The sequence below is a fragment of the Daphnia pulex genome, chromosome 9 (assembly GCF_021134715.1).
Source record: "Daphnia pulex isolate KAP4 chromosome 9, ASM2113471v1".
NCBI lineage: Eukaryota > Metazoa > Arthropoda > Branchiopoda > Diplostraca > Daphniidae > Daphnia > Daphnia pulex.
In genome coordinates, this window is record NC_060025.1 from 8619447 (window position 1) to 8639987 (window position 20541).

The 20541-nt window shown below is 39.1% G+C and overlaps 6 protein-coding genes across 7 annotated transcripts; 4 read left to right on the forward strand and 2 right to left on the reverse strand.

Moving 5' to 3' along the window:
- Positions 1-484: 484 nt before the first annotated feature.
- LOC124202346 (mucin-5AC-like) lies at positions 485-2169 on the reverse strand. 2 transcript variants are annotated; one of them, XM_046598684.1, is made up of 3 exons: positions 1804-2128; positions 1157-1731; positions 485-1072 (listed from the first exon to the last, which is right to left on the reverse strand). In XM_046598684.1, exons 1-3 carry the CDS (start codon positions 2058-2060, stop codon positions 849-851), a joined length of 1056 nt encoding a protein of 351 aa, XP_046454640.1. In that variant the 5' UTR covers positions 2061-2128; the 3' UTR covers positions 485-848. The 2 variants fall into 2 exon arrangements, with proteins under 2 accessions (XP_046454640.1, XP_046454639.1); XM_046598683.1 differs by having other exon boundaries at positions 485-1731; positions 1804-2169.
- Positions 2170-3124: 955 nt separating this feature from the next.
- Positions 3125-4322, reverse strand: LOC124202459. Its single transcript, XM_046598793.1, has 2 exons — positions 3984-4322; positions 3125-3883 (listed from the first exon to the last, which is right to left on the reverse strand). The coding sequence occupies exons 1-2, from the start codon at positions 4238-4240 to the stop codon at positions 3526-3528; spliced, it is 615 nt and encodes a 204-aa protein (XP_046454749.1). The 5' UTR covers positions 4241-4322; the 3' UTR covers positions 3125-3525.
- Positions 4323-10431: 6109 nt separating this feature from the next.
- On the forward strand, positions 10432-11759 carry LOC124202402. Its single transcript, XM_046598748.1, has 2 exons — positions 10432-10832; positions 10925-11759. Exons 1-2 carry the CDS (start codon positions 10567-10569, stop codon positions 11556-11558), a joined length of 900 nt encoding a protein of 299 aa, XP_046454704.1. The 5' UTR covers positions 10432-10566; the 3' UTR covers positions 11559-11759.
- Positions 11760-14056: 2297 nt separating this feature from the next.
- On the forward strand, positions 14057-15167 carry LOC124201742. The gene is made up of 2 exons (XM_046597933.1): positions 14057-14387; positions 14446-15167. The coding sequence occupies exons 1-2, from the start codon at positions 14128-14130 to the stop codon at positions 14879-14881; spliced, it is 696 nt and encodes a 231-aa protein (XP_046453889.1). The 5' UTR covers positions 14057-14127; the 3' UTR covers positions 14882-15167.
- Positions 15168-16919: 1752 nt separating this feature from the next.
- On the forward strand, positions 16920-18005 carry LOC124202338. The gene is made up of 2 exons (XM_046598675.1): positions 16920-17269; positions 17353-18005. The coding sequence occupies exons 1-2, from the start codon at positions 16995-16997 to the stop codon at positions 17729-17731; spliced, it is 654 nt and encodes a 217-aa protein (XP_046454631.1). The 5' UTR covers positions 16920-16994; the 3' UTR covers positions 17732-18005.
- Positions 18006-19334: 1329 nt separating this feature from the next.
- Positions 19335-20380, forward strand: LOC124202497. Its single transcript, XM_046598829.1, has 2 exons — positions 19335-19674; positions 19737-20380. The coding sequence occupies exons 1-2, from the start codon at positions 19406-19408 to the stop codon at positions 20173-20175; spliced, it is 708 nt and encodes a 235-aa protein (XP_046454785.1). The 5' UTR covers positions 19335-19405; the 3' UTR covers positions 20176-20380.
- Positions 20381-20541: the final 161 nt, after the last annotated feature.

Sequence of the window (20541 nt, forward strand, 5' to 3'; positions counted from 1 at the left end):
TCGTGTACAAATGTTAGGGTGGGGTTTTTTAGAGTCGACAACTTTTGAGCATCATTACAAAAGAACCAGATTACTCAAATTTCCAATTCAAATTAAATTGGCGCGCGTTGCCACTGTTTTATATGACAAGGTGCCCGTCTCGCGAACGACGACCTTTGGAGCCACCTGGCCAGCACAGTTCGTTCACTTTGATTGAAATTTTTGTTTTGCATGTTTCCATTATTGCCAAATCAATAACCTCCCGGATTCTGTCGATGAATACTCAAACCGAAATATCTAATCAACTTTACAGAAATTCAAGGTCTTGCGCTTATCCAATTGTCGCATTTTATATTTTTTTATTCGTATAGGTACTTCAAATTTTCCCCGTCATCATAAAACCAGTTTGTTCTGCCATTATTATCGGCTTATATTATATCTGCTCTCTGGTTTCATGTTTTTATTTTTATATGGTTCATCATCTGTCAAAGTAATCCGAAAGTAATTTATATTCTCCGGTATGTTTTATTATTATTTTTATGGTTCATCAATAAATATTGTTGCATAATCCAAAAAGATATTGTTTGCAAAAAAAAAGGTTTATTGAAATGAAAAACCAGATTTATTAAAATAGCAAAAACACGGAACACTTGCAGATTTAAAAAGTCGAATTTTGAAATTTAAATATTGCTGAAGTGAATCAATATTAAACTGATTAAATAAAGGTCTATACTAAATAAAGTTTAGAAGAAGAATTAAAATAAAACAAATTGTTCCATGTTTTGTTTGTTGCAGCTTCCGAAGGATCCATGGCGACCGCGGCGGACCACGATCAGGATCGAAGCTTTTGCTCACAATGGCGACAGGATTCAAGGTGCGACAATTTCGTCCGTAGACGATTCGATTTCAGGGATGTCCGTAGCTAATTCTTCCGTGTCAACAGTAACAGTCGTGGGTGATTCGAGTACAGTAGAAGTAGGAGCAACAGTCGTAACAGTCGTCTGTACAATTGTTAAAACAGTATTGGTGATGGTTGACTGTTCGATGACAACAGAAGGTAGAATGGAAGTCTGAACTGTTTCTTCCTCAGTACCAGAAGGAAGAATGGAAGTCTGAACTGTTTCTTCCTCAGTACCAGAAGGAAGAATGGAAGTCGGAACTGTTTCTTCATCAGTACCAGAAGGAAGAATGGAAGTCTGAATTGTTTCTTCCTCAGTACCAGAAGGAAGAATTTCAGTCTCAGTTACTGCTTGAGACGGTTCTTGAATATCGGTGATGATAACTGTTTGGTCGGTTACAATATAAGAAGACGACGTGCCATCCGGAAAAGTCGTAATATAAGTCGTCGTGTGGGTAAGTGTTTCTTCCTCTAGTATAATACTTGGTTTAGATGGCTGGGATGACTGTTCATTCAGATTGGCTGGGCAGTAAAGGTAAGGGAATCCGGCCGGAGTGCAGCCCATCACAGTCATGACAGTGTAACCGCTGGAGGAGTAATGGGTTTCGGTAAAAGTGGCCGTCAGGGTGGTTGTCTCCTGGACAGTCATTCCCAAACAGGAGAGGAAGTCGACCAGGTTAACGGTCGACATGCCGCAATTGCCGACCGTGATGACGTTGCTTCGGCGTCTATTCGCCAACTGTTTGAAAATGTTCTGCGATTGGAAATAGGAATCGTCCATCGAACTGAAGAGGTTGTGAGCGGCTAAAATTTCTTTCTGCGTAAGGTCTCGCGGAATAGTAGTAGTTTCAATCCTAACATTTTCTCAAATTAGTATAATCAGCATTGAACTCAAATATAATAAGAACAAATGATGTAACTCTTACCCAACGACGGTCGACGGCACGATTTTCCCTTTGCCGTTGTACTGGATGGGCCTCTCTACCATTCCGCGCTTGCGTCGACATTGGGTCACTTCGCCTTCCGTGATGTAACAGGTGGTGGGTTTGATCTTAGTCAATTGCTCGATGGCCAGGGCGTACGACGTCACTCCGGATAATAGCGGCTGGCCGTGAAGACTGAGGCTGGCCAAAGCCGGCGACATCAGGCCAATCAAAGCCAAAAGAATCGACAATTGAGACATGTTTTAAAATACGAGAGTGGGGGATAAAAATGAGCCGATACAATTGAATCTGAAGGTGGACACAATGCTCTTGTCGTCAGTTTTTTTCGGTCTTATATACGCGCAGTGAAATCCGGTTGATTTGAATAGTACTCGTCATTTATGGTCAGTATTGTGGCAGCTACCCAAATTGAATTTTTCCAGTTTTGTATAGGAAGAGACGAACGAGCTACTGAAGCGGAAAAATTAGCAATTTCGTCAAGAGGGTAGCTATAATAATAAATGAAGAAAAACAGGTCTAGTTGCTGAGAAATCCGTTCTGAAAGATTGTCGCTGGCAAGAGAAGTCATCAGAGAGAAAAAAAAAACTGGTTTTTATATTCCCCGTTGTTGCCTTATTCCACTTGTACGCGCAAACAAAATGCAAATCAATTTGGTCGGTTGTTTTGTTCAACCACAATCAAGTAAAATAATAACTGCATTTCACCACCCTCCCCCCCCCTGAAAAAGGGTTTAGATAACAGAAAATGTACAAAACAAACACATTTCTCTGTGCAGGGTTCAATAAGAAAACGCCCTTCAGTTTTTTTTTTTTATCATATACCGACACGCGGAAAATTGGGAGAGCATAATGGGGTTGATGCCCTGATGGTTGCGCTTGATCTTCACCAGCTATATATGCGATCTGCTCATGCAATCTGTGAATTAATTATATGGACAGAGTACATTGAAAGCAACTGGAATAACTCAGCGAGTCAAACAATGGAATTGAATAAATAACGAGTCTAATGAGTAAACAAGGTGAATGCACGACAGATGAAATGGCATGTCGATCAAGAGGAGGGTAACGTACTTGACGAGTTTCTTTTTAACCAATGCGGATAATTTTGTTTTTCTTTTGTTGGATTGATGACCATAGTCGTCGAAATTATTTTCGACCGACCTCCACAAACGTAAAACGAAAGTCAAACGACTTTTGTCAGATGTATACGCGCTGCTATTTCTTAATGTTTACATCTTTTGCTTCTTGCACAGTTCGATATCCTGAAGGTCATCATCAGCAAGCAAATAATCTCATCCAACTCGTTTACGTGTTAAATGTGTGCTGCTATTTATTTTTCACTACTTGATTCAAATGGGAAATGCCAGAACGGCAACAGAAGAATAATTTAAAAACATTTAAACAAATTAACATTTAAATATAGCCATAAATTATTCAGCAGAAGAAGATATTAAAAAAAAACTGGAAAAGTATAGAAATAACTTTGTGAGTTTAAAAACTACACTAATAACAATAATAGTGGTAGGGGAAAACGGAAGTTAGTATTAAAATGTTTCATGTCCAGGATCTTTCTGGTGTCGACCAGCGAGAGAAGGAAGTTTTTCTCTTATAAAAGAAGAATTCAAAGTGCAAAAGGGAAGAGCACAGGAGGTAAATTAGGGCCGGGTACAGAAGTAAGAGTAGGACAGGTAGTAAGAACGCTTTATTAAGGGCAGAATTGGTAAGGGAATCCAGCCGGAGTGCAATTCTTCACAGTCATTCTGTTATAACCGGAAAAATAGGTCTGGGTTTTCGTAAAAGTGGCCGTCAGAGTGGTCGTTTCCTGGACAGTCAATCCCAGGCAGGAGAGGAACTGGCTAAAGTTGACCGTCGACATGCCGCAGTTGCCGACCGAGATGACGTTGTTCTTCTTGTCTTTAGACGAAAGTTGATGGAAAAGATTGTGATATTTCTGGAAGGAGTCGTCCATCGATCCGACGATCGGGTTGGCGTTGAAAAAGTCCAACGAACCAATATCTCGCTGATGAAAGATTGGGAGCATCGGGACCGGAGTAGATTCAATCCTAATACAACCAGCAATAAATCATTTATTCAATTAACAGCAGTTTCATCCAGTTATGATATATAATATAGATTTGAGTTTTGCACAGTTCGTTTTCTTACCCGATAACCGCCGATGGTGAAATTGGCCAATTTCTGTTCAAAAGGATCGGCTTCTCTTCAATGCCGCGCTTACGACGACATTGAGAGACTTGGCCTTCCGTGGTGTAGCAGGACATCTTCTTGGTGGTGTTCGTCGTCACGACGGTAAACGTGTAAGACGTCACCGCTGAAAAGAGCGGCTGACCGTGGGGATTGAAGCTGGCCAAAGCGGCAGACATGGACCCAATCAAAACCAAAAGAATCAACATTTGAGACATGGTAAAATTAGACAAAATGAGCTGTAGAGCGAACAAGAGGATCGACCGAGTCGGTTAGAGTCTGTCGGATGGACACAATGTCAGGTGTTGATCACTCGCTCCTTTATATACCGGACGATTTTGCGTTGGATTGTTGGCACGTCCATTCCGGTTATATTTTCATGAAAATTGTCAACTTCGGCATCAAATTCGGATTGAAAGAAGAAAAGGAATTTCATGTCTCGCCCGTTTGAATTGTTCTTATCATTTTCCTTAGAAAATCCTTTTGATGTGTTCCTATCGGACAAATCTTTCTCTCAATACCCGATATTCACGCCCAATGGTAAATCAGGTTGGGAATTTAGCAAACCTTCTATAAATCAATTGTCATTTGTCATTTTTATCGCGCGGACGTCACCAGCAGCTCGCCAGCAGCGCATCAGACAATCAGCAAACGATATACTTATCAAATAACTCACCGAAATTCACCAAAGAACTATATAAGAAAATAGAGTGCAGGGTATAGTGCTTGTTTGTTTTCTGAATAAATCTTGCTGGATAAATTCGTCAAAGTGACAGCTAACAACACATCTGCCTCTCCATGTCCAGGGTGTGGTTCGTGCTTATCGCCGAAGCTTGAATATTTAATTCGGCTGCTGATGGTCTCACTCATCAACTAGAAAGACTCAACTTGGATGATTTACTGATGAATAATGCCATGTGAGGACAAAATGGTTGACCATATTTTGCCTTGGATGCGCTTCTAAAGATTACAGCTAGACGTACATGAGACAGTATTATTTGTATTCACAAACGGAGGGAGCCTCAATAAGGTGATACAGGCTTTATTTGGAAAAGACATTCTACTATAAAAAGGATTCCACTTATTTCAAAGGATCTTCTCCTTTTGTTACCAGGCAGCCATTTTTCCAGTATACTTTTATATAACGTAAATTGGCATCTTCCGCATAAGTATAGAAATGAGTTAGTTCATCATTACATGTCTTGAAACTATAACTCAAGAATTAAAAGAACCGCAAATTTTACATATGTCCAATAAGCGAAATGAAATTGAAGATGTGAATCGCGCATTTTCTTGTTTATTACAGCACGTCAAGCGGTCTAGGCCACCTTTATATGCAGTTGGCATTTGAAAATATCTCAGTTTTTCATCAGCTGTTGAATAACTCCGATTGAAAGTAGTCAAACTGATTGATATCTGCATGATGTCTGGCAAATACTAACATGAAGGGACGCATAGCGGAATAATGTCGCGAGATTGACGTTCTGTGGAGATCGTGATCGTATATATTAATATTCGCTTAGTTTTTGTAGTTGAAAAAAAAACACGGCAATGAAAAAAGCTTGAACGAATGATGGTTTACAGAACGCACTTGTTCTGTATGGTAATAAAAAGGTCAGATGATGATATGGCAAACTAGGCAAAGGAATAATATGGAAGTGAAAATGTTGCTATTATAATTATTTATATATAGCTATACTGTTGTGCTGTAGATTGGAAGGTTATATAATATATATACTGTTGATTGGATTGTTAATTGACTTCTTCCCCGCTCCTATCAGCAACAAATACACTTAGGCTGTTCATTGGCTGGATGGAGGTAAACAATTCTGGAATTTCTGATGAGAATTACAATTTCATTTATTGTTTCATTTGTTGCGGGGGTCATTAAATGCACATTTTTATACACATCATCTCTGAAGCACTTAATAAGAAAACGTCCTTCAGTTTCTAATTGAACTACCGTAGGCCGAAGAAAAATGGGAAAGCAAAATGGGTTAATTGTTGCCCTGATGGTTGCGCTTGATCTTCACCAGCTATATGCGATCTGCTCATGCAATCTGTGAATAATTATGGACAGAGTACATTGAAAGCAACTGGAATAACTCAGCGAGTCAAACAATGGAATTGAATAAATAACGAGTCTAATGAGTAAACAGGTGAATGCACGACAGATGCCATGGCATGTCGATCAAGAGGAGGGTAACGTACTTGACGAGTTTCTTTTTAACTAATGCGGATAATTTTGTTTTTCTTTTGTTGGATTGATGACCATAGTTGTCGAAATTATTTTCGTCCGACCTCCACAAACGTAAAACGAAAGTCAAACAACTTTTGCCATCAGATGTATACGCGCTGCTTATATGTCTTAATAATTCACTTTGGCTTGTTGCGCAATTCGCGCCCCTGTTGCTGACTACCAAGTAGCAAATAATATAATCCAACTCGTGTGTGTTAAATGTATGCTGCTATTTATTTTTCACTACTTGATTCAAATGGGAAATGCCAGAACGGCAACAGAAGAATAATTTAAAAACATTTAAACAAATTAACATTTAAATATAGCCATAAATTATTCAGCAGAAGAATAGAAGGGAAAAAAAACGGGAAAAGTATAGAAATAACTTTGTGAGTTTAAAAACTACACTAATAACAATAATAGTGGTATGAGGAAAACGGAAGAGTATTAAGATTAAAATGTTTCATGTCCGGGATCTTTCAGGTGTCGACCAACAAGAGCACACAGCAGCGGTAACATACTTAATTTCCAGTATGTTAGTAGGTTAAAAGTACTGAATTTGTCAAGTAGGGCTTTTTTCATACTTAATTTGGAAAATTTCCTACTTGAAATATTTTTTAACGTACTTACAACTCATTTTCATACTTGCAAGCACTATCTTTTTTAAATATCAAGTAGTTTAGGGAGTTGTAAGTATGTTCAACTATTTGTAAGTATTGTAAATTTGTAAGTATATTGGACGAACATACTTATACCTATTTTTCATACTTATTTTCGTCGTATACATACTTAAACAGCTAATAACATACTTGTACTTTGTACTTGTACTTTTGCTCACTTTTGAAATTTGATTGAGCTTAGCCTATATATATCGACTACTGGATTCAACTTGTTAGTCGACGAGGCTAGTGATCCCACGTCCATTGAAGATGTTGTTATTGCTAGTAGTAACACAACTGATGGCGTCAGGGCTGGTCTTGAACAATCATCAGCTGAAGATAGGCATGATTTTGATCACGAACAACAACCCCAACATTTTGGCCAGCAAAATTTGGTTCCTGCTGCTCATCGTGAAATTGAATCCCTCCTTTTCACTCATGGTGCTGCGTTTAGTGAATTTGAATGGGAGGCTGGCTTGCTACTTATGTTGCGACAAAGATATTTCCTGACCTACGAGGCCCTGCTCTTTGTTTCTCAGTCCATCCATGAGCATTATTCAAGAAATATGGCCATCGTTCAGGTAGAACTCTAGAATACATGTAAACTACTTGTTTAAGGAATATAACTCCTTTTTTTCATTAATTGTAGGAAAAATTTGCTGCCCTATTTATATCTACTGAAGGAACTGGTAGTACCGAGTTTAAAGCAGCCTGTGCTTAAAGCTTTCCTGTAAATCATTTTTGTGAAAAAAATGAATAAGGGCACATGCTCGCCGCTTTAGGAGAGAAAATTGAATATAATGTTTGGACATAAAAATCTCTAAGTCCTAAACCCCCCCCCCCGTTGATTTATAACGGTTATTTAATTAGTTAAATCATATCAATAGGCCTAATGGCACAGCGGATCAGCATCTGACTGTGATGCGAGACACCCGTGTTCGATTCCTACAGATGGCTTTTCTTTTATTCAAGTAAGTATGTTGGAGGCACATACTTACATGCTTACTCGTTACTTACAAAATGTAAGTATGAAAAAACTATTTAAGTATGTTAAGCTCGTAAGTAGTTTCGTCTTGTAAGTAATCCTGGCCCACTAAAGTATGTTAAGGTAAGTATTCTACCGCTGCTGTGTATGGAGTTGAGTTATAATTATGTCTTGAAACTATAGCTATAAGCCAAAAGAATTATAAAAAAAACACATGTTGAACTTGAAAATAAGATGATTGAAGTGATTGTGTTTTTCCGATCGAGCAAAAGGACAACGTCCGCAGGTCATGCTGTTCCGTGTCCCCTCTGTCACGATTGCACAGGTTTGACATATCTCCAAACCAAATCAAATTTGAATTGCGCATTTTCTCGCATCACAGCATGTGGACGACAACCCTTTATTCTGTACGTTTGAAAATCTATAATGTTTTTTTTTTTTTTATCATCTCATTGGCTGTGTATTCTGATGATTGGCGTTTGTGGTTAAACCAAAGTCAAACTGGCTGATATTGATATCTGACTGACAAAAACATGAAGGCATATACGCATAACGGAATAAATGCGCTTAAGTCGTGCGGGATTGACGTTCTGAATAGAGATTGTTATCGTATAATATTTGCTTAGTTTTTTGCTACAAGCAGTCAAGCAAAAAAACGGCAACGAAAAAGGTTTGAATAAATGGAACAGTTGACGTCCTTGTTTTTGTAAGGAATGGAAGGTCAGCAGCAGATTGCAGATGGTGGCAAAAAAAAGCTTTGACGTATAAGGAATTGAAAATGGTCTTAATTATATTCCTACGTTGCCAACCGGAATGATAATGCTGTTGTTATTCCCTTATCTTTCCATTATCAACAACAAACAAACCCTGTGAGTTCGTTGACTGGATGGGGGTAAAACAATATAATTTCTGAGAGTTTGAATTTAACTTGTTTCCCTTTTTTATTCGCGGGGATTATTTGCACATTATTCCGAAACACAATATAAGAGAATATAGAATTCGGAATAAATTAAGAAAAAAAGGAGACGTGACGGGTGTAAAAAAAAGAAAAAAAGCCGTAGAACAACTGCCAAATTTGGCATTGGTGAACTGAAATTCCACATTCAAAAGATGTTCTCAACTTTGGCACCTTGCCTTGTGTACATAGCCTATACAAGCGCAGCGCAGAATAATAATTTTTTGGAAAAAGAAAAAAAAATAGAAAATGACTTTGAAGATGAGATTTAATCAAACCAGACAAATTTTTTTGGAAGACTGATGGCGTATCACAAAAGTGCACGCGTATGCACAGCATGAATTCCAAATCAATAAAACGAGTTGATTTTTCTTCTCTGCTGGCAGATGTTGTTTTCGCGCAGAGATTAATGGATACGGTCCATCCTCGTATGCAAAACAAAAAGTTGGAACGAGAAACTACAAAGTGGCAAGAAAAGGTCACCTTTTTAAAATATTATTGAAGGAATAATAATAAAAAAGGAATTACATAAGGCATGTTGGCATTTCCTGCTGTGTCGACTCCACACTTGAGCCACGATATAATTTGGTGAGTTTATAAGCTTATTTCATCATGTAAGAGCTAATTTTTCGGCTGATCAGCAGCCGCTTATTAATAACCAAAGATTCTAATGATAATATGTCGTCTTAAAAGAAAATTGACGCAAGGGTTTTTTGTCCATTCACGTTTTTAAATCCAAAGGGTGTGATGAGGTTTGACCGAAAGACTCTCGGTTATTGAACCAGCAACTCGCTTTGACTTGGGCGTTGTCCATTTTAAAATAAACAAGCACGCGGCAAACATTCCGTTGCTATATAAATGTAACGGTGTCTCTTCATACCAGCACGTATACTTGTTGACACGTCTATAACCTTGGCGAACTTTGCATGTGTGGGCGTTTGTTGTTGTCGGACATCATGTATACCTGATGTGTCCAATTGCAATAGCAAAAGTCAACGTCCTGATGCATTATTCAGAGGATAAATAAATGATTATAGCTCTTGAATTCAATTGAATTCTCGATTTATATTGATAATAGATGAATAAATTCAGCCATTCGAAAACTGCTGCTGGCCGTGTTGGCGATTACAATGTAACGAGCACTTAGGTGATGGGTATACGCAGTGATTCCGGAGAAGCGATCGTTCAGAAAGATAAAGTGTAAAAAGATATCCGTCAAAGTGACAGAGACAAATGTGTTCACAGCGGTCGATGAGTCCGCAAACTTTAAAAGTTAGTTAGAATCGCGTTCTCAGAGTTCTATCCACATCATAGTCAAATTTTTTTGAAACTATAAGAAAACCGGATGACTTGCGGTTACGATCTGAAGGGTACTATAATTTTGTGCGTGCGGACAATCTTATATGTGCGTGAAAACAGAGAGAATATAATGCAACCGGTTTGTTTTTCAGCCATGAATTTTAAGAAATAAAAGCAGAAAGGGCCGACTTAGCTTCCTACCAGCTTTCGCCTGGCTGCTATATACTATAGGCTATTATATAGGACAGCAGGAAAACCGTTGGTTTCGAAACATTCTTGATTCCCTCGTATATATAAAGAACCTGAGAACTGCGAGTGAAGATGTCTTTTGTCACTCAGACTCTATAGCTGATCTATAGCTGAACTGTCTGTATTTAATTCCCTCGTCAGTTAAATTTATTTTCACCATGTCGAAAATTTCGATTCTTTTGATTTTGATCGGTTCAATGTCTTCCGCTTTGGCGAGCTTCAATCCCCACGGCCAGCCGCTATTTTCCACGGTGACATCTTACACTTTGGAAATAGCGAAGGTTACGGTCAACAAGTCGACACCCTGTTACATCACGGAAGGCCAAGTGACCCAATGTCGACGGAAGCGCGGGATGGAAGAGAGGCCATTGATTCTCCAATTCGACAATGATTACGACGCCATCGCTCCATCCGCTGTTGTGAAGTGAATAGCTACTCTTTGATTTATTATTTTTATTATTTGACATCTGTTTTTCTAACTATAGAATTAACAGTTATTATTTTAAACTATTGCAGGATTGAATCCACAGCTGTTCCTCGTTCCATGAGTCCAATGGACATTTACAGAGGAAACAAGTTAATGGCCAACAAGGTCTACAGTTCGTTCGATGATTCTTTCTACAACACCCAAAATAATATCCGGCAACTGGCGATCAGGGGCCGGAACAACGTCATCTCAGTCGGCAACTGCGGAATGTCGACCGTCAACTTTAGCGAATTCCTGTCTTGTTTGGGAATGACTGTCCAGGAAACGACCACACTGACGGCCACTTTTACCGAAACTTCAATCCGGTCCACTGGTTACCATACCTGGACTGTGATGGGCTGCACTCCGGCCGGATTCCCTTATCAATACTGCCCTAGCGACTCTACTCCTGAGGTGACCGGTCTAATCCAATCATCCACGATCGATTCTATCGACACCGGATCAACTGCGACCGATCCTAACGCCACCGGATCAACTAATACGGCCGATTCTATCGACACCGGATCAACTACGGCCGATTCTTCCGAAGCTGGATCAACTACGACAGATTCTTCCGACGCTGGATCAACTACAATCGATTCTACCGACATTGAAACAACTACCGATTTTGTTTCGACTGATACCAGTAGCCCCACTACTACGACCGAGCAAATTGCACCTTGAATCCTTGTTATAAGAAGACAAATTCCTGCTGTCAAAAATCAAACGATCATTTGATGCGAGGCATTTTTATTTACCTTTGCAGTTTTCGAATATAATAATAGAGTAAGTTGGCCGTAATTTAATATTTAAAATCCATTGGCAAATCAGAATCATGTCTAAATGAATATTCCCCATCAAATGATTCACCAATTGTCCACACTATTCCATGAGCCTCTATTTAATCTTAAATTTGTTTTAATTTAATCCCAAAAAATATTCAATTTAAAAAAAAACAGAAATAAAAAATCTTTTCCAGCATTCAATATATGTCTATTATTTAATTCAAATACTGAAAGCGCAAAGTTTAAACCCTATCTTTATAGGTATATAATTTTTTCAGCCAAAGGTAAGTTGGTAAAATAATATGGCGAAATTTAATAGAAATTTATGTAAGCGACCGAGCTGAATTATATTCAGTTGAGGTGGTTTTAAACAAGTTTTAAATCTGAATAACATTTGCATGAAACAAGTTCACAATATTTATCTCCCAATTATCAGCGCACACTCCGCATCCCCCCTTTGTGCGAGACTTCTGGTTTTTACGTGGATTTCTTTTTCCTTGGTTTGCTTTGACGTCAACCGAGTAGAATTGTGACAGCGTGATAAAATGTGCCCCCGTATTATATTTTTTAAAGAGGGAAAACTGTACCACCACACAAGCGTTTATCTGGTTCCTGTTTTTTTTTAATTTTAATCAAAAGAATTGCTGGCCAATGATAAAATTTGTGCGGGTTTCGATCTGACCCGAGTTCCAGCAGATTTGTTTAAGGCGTTATAATCTGTGTAGGAGGTCATACAAAGTCTTTCTGCCGGTAAACCCAACATATCAGTATAAGGACGACTTCCCAAAGAAATAAAAAAATTACCAGAGCGGAGTTCACCGCATTTTCATATGCCAAATAACAATTCAGTTCTTGCGAATAGCGTGGCATCATGATGTCCAAAAGACGACAACTATATATACCGTTCTTCTATATATCCAGTCCGAATTAGGTTTACTTTTTCAGATTTGAGGTCACTGATGCACGAGCAGATTGGTGTTAGTTTTTTATTTGTTTTTTTGTTTTCTTTTCCATCATTTTGTGATCATGAAATGTGACATCAGTAAGCAAATAACGGTCCCTTCCAAAAGATTTTGAGGATTTTGATCGCGATCGAACATATTATTTTTACTTTCCTTAAATCAAAGCAATTTCTTAGAACTTCTGACCTTTAGTGAGACCAACACAGCAGCATCATTTTGCTACATTGTTATCAAATTATTTCGTCCCAAAACTGATTAAAGTGTTAGTGTCTGGAATAATTAGATTGGAGCCGTTCAAGGATACTCTGTTGGCGCTATAAAATGCTGATGAAAACAGTTGAAAGAATGTGTTGAAATTAGAGCTTTTGTACACCTTGTTGGGAACCAATTTTTGGGTTACAGGGAAAACTATTTCACACGTCGGTAAATTAATTACGAAATTGGATCAGTCAGTGACACAGACTGTCCGTCTGGAATTTCCGGCCGGCGCACCGACATCTGTTGTCAACGAACCAAGCCACAGCTCAATTAATGCCGACCTTCAATCAAAGTTTGCGTATGATGGAGGTCAATCAAAAGTGTTTGTCCCATATTTTAATCATTAGTTATTTTAATATAATTTCAATTTTAGTTATTTACAATTTTTAAAATTTATTTAACAGCATTAATTGTAATTAAATCTTGATTCAAATTAAATTTCCGATCGCACGACCAGCAACGACAATAGTAGCTATTCCAGTTGTCATCGAGTTTCTTATATGTATATTTCAATTTGTATTTTGTATAGCATAATAGCAACCAAATAAGGCAGATGTCAAAATATACACCAAAATAAGTATTGGCGATGGGTTATTTACCTCCTGCCGACTCGATAAACCATGTATAAGTGTATTATAATTACAAATAATCGACTATACGATTGAGGAAAAAAAATGGGAGAAATTGAAATGCCAAAAAAAGTGACGCCAAACAAATGACCGCGACCGTCGCCATCGAATGACAAAGACAAATTCCACTTAAGGTGAAACAACGAGAAGAAAATATACATTGGTTAATCCGACACACAAGACATTTTTGCCGGTTGCTCGTCGAGTTCGCGTCGCCTCTCGCGCGGGTTCTGGCGCCAACAACTGGAATTGACGATGGTTGATTCGATTTCCAAATGAAGGTAATGAAACCGGTTTACGCTTTGGGCCACTTTGCTGTGTGTTTTCCCATATATATACGTAGATTGAGTGACAACAAAAAAGTAGGCAAAACCACACGCAAAGGGTCACTATTCTCATCGGCCTTTTCGGGAAATATAAGAAAAGGCCGGCGCCAGAATGTTTGTCCATCGGCGGAATATAACATATGTGAACATAATAGGCAGCGCCGGGTGCATATGATTCCGTTGAATATAAAAGAACCAGAAATCCGATTGAATAGTTGTGTGTCTCAGTGTCTCTCGTTCATTCAACACCCTCCAATATCTTCCTGATATTTTACATAATATTATAATCTACCATGATGTCCAAAATTGCAATTCTTTTGGTTTTGATGGGTTCGACGTCTTCCGCTTTTGCCCGCATCAATCTCCACGATGGGCCGCTCTTCTCCGGTGCGACGTCCTTCACCTTGGAGCTGGAGACCCGGACTTTGACCAAGCCAACGCCCTGTTTCGTCACTTCCGGCGACGTCTCCCAGTGCAGACGCAAGCGCGGAATCGAAGAGAATCCCAAAATCGTGAGCCATCATTCGGATTTGGCGCCATCAGCTGTTGTCGGGTGAAATTTTATTTAAATTTTGTCATTGTTCAAATTATAATTGAATTGATTGAGGCAGGATTGAGGCTACTCCGGTCCCTCGTGTTTCTCGTATGGGTTTGGGATCGTCTCATCGATACAATTCCAATCTAAGAGTTTTCAGCTCGTTTGATGACGCATCATACTCTGGCAACAATTACCGACAACCGGTGGTGACTAGAGGCCGGAATAACGTCATCTCGGTCGGCGATTGCGGTATGTCGACCGTCAATTTTAGCGAGTTTCTCTCCTGTCTGGGCTTGGATGTCCAGCAAACGACCACACTGACGGCCACTTTTACCGAAACTTCGATCCTGTCCACCGGCTATACCACCATGACCGTGTTGGGCTGCACTCCGGCCGGATTCCCTTATCCATCTTGCTCTGAGGAAGAGGTGTCAAATGAAGGAGGAGAGGAATTGAATGACTCGACTACCGAGTTTAATTCTGTTAGTGAAGATAGTACTCCTGTTTAGACCTCTTTTATAATTATTCTCAGATATTGAGAAGAAACCCTTTAAGCCATAACGCGATATCATATTGCTGCTTTGACAGCATAGATAGTCTTAAACAAGATATGCACTGGTTCGTGTTTTCCAGTTACACAATTAAATTATTTAATTTTTAATTACTAAGTCTAAGTCGTGCTGAAAAGTTTCATTAGTAACGTACTGACTTTTCACGAGTAATGTTCTGTTCCTATATAATACGTTCCTATATTTAATTTGTATATTCAGCACGAGCAATAAAAAAGTTTCTTTCGTGAATGCAAAGTCAATTGCGTGATATCATGACTTCGTATTTATTATAATTTCACTAATCATATTTTTAAAAATTATGGTTGAATAACACAGCACTTGTCGTTCGTCGAGTACCTAATAGGGGGTGATGGGTGTGAAATAACTAAAAGCAAAAGCACATATAGCTTTCCTCAACACGAGATATAATGAAAAGGGAAGCGTTGAAAATATTATACACGAGACTTCCGCTTCATAATGAATGCTGAATTTACATAAATTCTTATCACCTAAACCAGTTCCATTTACCAAGGTCGATTCAGCGCATCAGGCGCAAAGAATTTTTTTATTTGTTTTTGAAAATTCGCGGAGTTTTGCATAGTTCTAAGAGCATTTCTAGATCCAATCACACACACAGCATGATGTATAAAAAAAGCGTAAAATAAGAATGCAAATATTATGCAGCATTATTCCCATATATATATATAATACGTGAGTGAATCAAATAAATGATGTGCGTTCCAATTTAAAGGCGGGTTGATATCGTCTTTTGACAGTGTCCACATTATTTGCATAACACGGAACCGTGTTGTCCGCGATTGCTGTCGATAATTTGCAATCCAGAATTTATATATTCAACCGCGCGTTTGTTCGATTATTATATATACAAACTTTATACGGGACTTGTTTTTTTTTTCTTTTTAATTTTTTAATCAATTTCGGTTTTTGATGCGTTCCCAATGTTGTATACTATTAAGTTCTTATTCAGCGAGATTGCGCACGAGTGATAATTTTTATCCTTATTCTCTTATAACATCGTCATGCCATCTACTTTTGAAAATGGCAAAACAGGATTTTCATCTGATTATTATTTAGTCGTGTGCTGTTCTTGACGGAAAAGCTTATCACTGTAGACGGGAGGTCACCGAGATTGGGTGGTTCTTTTTTTTTTCAGCTCAATGACAACAGCAGAGATGCGGCATTTGCGCTTCCCTTCCTATAGATAAGAGTTTGTGGACGACACACTTGTCTATATATTTGTTTTTGAATCGAAATAAAACTGGAAATTCAGCTGCGCCTTTATTGGCCTTACAAGATGGCGAATAGTACGCATGAATAATACATGATAAATTTTGCTCTTATATTTTTTGTTGGTCAGTTTACATGCACACAATTCTGAAGAAGATCGATATTCAAATTTGCATAGTAAAAGATCTTCACGAGAAGTTTATTTTTCACGAGAAGATATCGCAACACACAATCTCTTCCATGTTTCTATACATGGTCCTAAACCCATCAGAATGTGCTGTAGATCATATCTGTCAAGATCTCCCTCACACCACCCGCAAACAATTGAATTGACAAAATTATTCGCCACATGTTTATATAGAGGATAGGCTATAGGACATTGAACCATCTAGACAGCACATGGGATTCCAAACGTCTTTCCCAGTCTATATATTATATGTATACAGGTGATAAGATCACTAAACAACACGAAAAATAGGACCGTGATCATTTCTTATTTCTCCCCGTTGGACAGGTTTCTTTTTTTGCCATCGCCCATTTTGCTGTTTTGGTCTTTTTTCTGGTTTGTGCTAGTGACGTTGAACCCGCACAACTAAGGACAGTTGTCGCTTGTTCTTATAGTCGATGTTTTTTTTGTATCAAACATTTCCAATCCAATAGACACATCTGCACGTCATAAGGTCACGATCGCCTTCACGTCCATTCTGAAATTCGGTATAAAAAGGCGAGAAGATGTCGTTGAAGAAATTGTCTTGCTTCAACTGTTGTTGAATTCACCACACAGTCGCAGCTCTTTGCAACAACCCATTTTATCTAAACTACCATGTCTCATCAATGGTTGGCACTTTTGGTCTTGGTCGGACTGGCTTCTTCGGCTTTGGCCAGCTTCAATCCTCACGGCCAGCCGCTCCTTTCAGCGGTGACATCTTACACTTTTACCGTCATGACGACGAGCGCCAACAAGACGATGTACTGCTACACCACGGAAGGCCAAGTCTCTCAATGTCGTCGTAAGCGCGGAATTGAAGAGAGCCCACTGATTCTTGCAGCTCATCCAGTTTCTGAGGATGAACCCATCAACCCATCGAATGTTTTGGGGTAAAATTATTTGTCAACATTTTTATTTCAATCCTAATAGACTCGTTGATTTTTGGTTTGACTAATTGAATTAATTTGAACAGAGTTGAAGCTACGACTGCTCCAAGAGCAGAACGGGCCCTGAGTGCGTTGGACTATTACAACGCCGACAGGATCTTCAGTTCGTTTGACGACTCCTACTTGAACAAACAAAACCTTTTCCGACAACTGTCCAACAGAGGAAGGAACAACGTCATCTCGGTCGGCAACTGCGGCATGTCGACGGTCAACTTTAGCCAGTTCCTTTCCTGCCTGGGATTGACTGTCCAGGAAACGACCACTCTGACGGCCACCTTCACCGACACCATCTTCACCGGAACCAAATATAATACAATGACCGTCAAGAACTGCACACCGGCCGGATTTCCTTATGCGTTCTGTGACAAAATTATTAAAAATACTGCTGTGGCTGCTGAAGTTTAAATCTGAAACATTTCCCATTTCAACACTGATCTGGAAATGCTGACTCCCTTGAAACGATTTCCGATGAATCCCCCCACAAATTCGGCACATTGTTGCTGAATTCAAAATGTTATTCTTCACTTAAACTTTAAAATTATTTCAAAATTTTCTGGTGTATTTAAAAAAGTGCAATTTATTTATATTGCTGATTGAATTTGATCCAAGTCGTTTTTGAAAGGCATGCACTTTATTATGTATTCGGCCTAAATTAATAAAATATTTCTTTGCAGACAAATTACGCCTTATATTTATTACTAAAATAAAACTAGATTGTTTATTGTGAGGGACGGGGTTTGGAGTTTGAAGGTAATTCAATTTGGGTATATTTATTTCTGGGCAGTTTAATTTTGTATTTTTTAAACTAATAATTCCCGATATTTCGTTCAGACAAGGAATTATAGGCGCAATGAAACTCAAATAACTATAGGAAATGTCATCACCACTATAAAATGACAATTGGGTCATACCTCATAACAAACTGTGACAGTTGAAACGAAGCCTGAATAATTTCTAGACAGGTTTCCACACTCTAGCGCTGAGGTGTGACGCGGAATCGCGCGGAATAATTTAAAAAAAGGTGTGACGATTGGCCAATTATTTCGCTTATTCTAGAAAACGGGTTTTCTGTAAAAGGGCAAACAGGAAATGTACGGAATTCTCTCAGCATCGTTCTAAATTACGCCGTTTGATTATAATTTTACGAAATGAGAATTCCAGTTTTTGGGAAAAATTCGGCTTTGAAAAACAGCCAAATTTGGAAGGAAACAACAAATGCGGACTTGTGCATCATCAACAGGTCATTGTTTCCCTGCCCACCTCAAGGCCGGTTTTCCATCATATCCCAACAACGAAAACGTAATCGCGTAATCGATTCCCCCCTAATATCAAACATATTGATGAAAGATTTGCATCTCAATCTAATGCGTTCGCAGTTTCCCGTTTCAATTCCAACAACAGAATTTCCAGTTTCATTCATTTGACGATGTTCATATTCCAGCAGCGTTGAACATTTTCCATAAAAATCTGGAGGCTGACAAATGTGGCCGTCGTCACGGGTTGGAGATGCTGCTGCATTCCGGAAAGTTTCTCTATTATGAATATTGCCAATAAGAGAGTAATAACGTCACGAGAATAGATTCCTTGGCACCTTGTTATGTACCTTTCGAGTCTCCAGCATTAACTGTTGTACGTTTATTGGAGAGTTATTCCGGGATATAACAAATATTGCTGCTGTTGCAAACTTTTCTTTTACATTCTAAGACCCGGAACTTTGTGACATCCAGATGGATTGGACAAATAATCCAAAACATGTAGCGCATCTAACTCCCGCGACTGTTTGATTTGTCTTTTGTTTTGTAATAACCCGGCGACCGGCGTTTGTTTCAGCGCTTTATTGAATTCATTTTTCTTCTTTGCAACTCCATGGGTAAAACTCCGCTGCTGACAGCGTACAACTCGCCTCATTTGCATCAAGGAAACAACAGAGGGCATTTTATCGCATTTTCTAACCTTGCTGGACGTTGTATACGGGACTCGCACACATAATAAAAAGAGCTACGACAGTCCGATGGAAGATGTTGTCTCTCACCGACTGCCTAACCGATCCGGTCCTATATAAGCTCGACTGAACAAAAAATGCAAACCCGTTTGATTTGCCAAATGTTGCTGGTGGTAGGACTATTCTTGGTAGGCTCTTGTAGCTGTTCGCAGGTACTCGACGGGCCTCTCTTCAGCGGAGTGACATCGTTCACCGTCACGGCCGAAACGTCGACCGTGACCAAAGCGACGCCCTGCTTCATCACGTTCACTTCCGTTTCCCAGTGCCGGAGGAAACGCGGAATCGAAGAGCGGCCGCTGATTATTCAAGAAGACAACTGGGAAATTACTCCATCGGCTGTTATTGGGTATATAACTAGAGTTCAAAATCCAAGTTTTGATCGATGTTAAATTGAATTACGTTCTGCAGAGTCAAACCCACCGATGCCCCGATCCTTTCAAGATCAAGATTCCAGGCGGATAAGATTGTCAGCTCGTTTGACGACTCGTATTCCAGCACGCTGGATGTTTTCAGACAATTGGAGGCTAGAGGCAGAAACAAAATCATCACGGTTGGCAATTGCGGAATGTCGACGGTTAACTTTAGCGAATTCCTCTCTTGTTTGGGGATGACAGTCCAGGAAACGACCACCCTGACGGCCACCTTCACCGAAACCACGACCTTATCGATTGGCTATAATCGAATGACTGTGATGGGCTGCACTCCGGCCGGATTCCCTTACATTTATTGCCCGATTGAAGAAGTGGTTATTTGGGATGGAACGAATTTAACAACAACTGAAGGCCCACTCCCGAATTATCCGCAATATTTCTTCTCGAAAAACATGCAAGAAGTCGGGGACCTGTGAACTTATTCTTGTATGCCATTTTAATTATTTAATTTCTCTCCTGAACTTAAATCCCCCCATTGGAAATTCCGGCCGGAGTAGAATTTATATTTTAACTTATTTTGTTTTTATTAGTTATCTTTACATTTTATTCTCCAAAACATTTTCATTACAAGCAATAACCAGCGCATAGTTATAAGTTCTGAAATAAATGATTTTCCGCTTCTATTCGTGGCTTTTTTAATATTTCTTATAAGATTACAAGTCCCCGATATCTGACAGCTGTACCAATATGCGGCCAACGTATAGCCAAATCAACAAACGTTCAAGATTGTATACGTCAGCTATGGCTACGGATTTTATTTATGGCTCAAATACTGACACGGT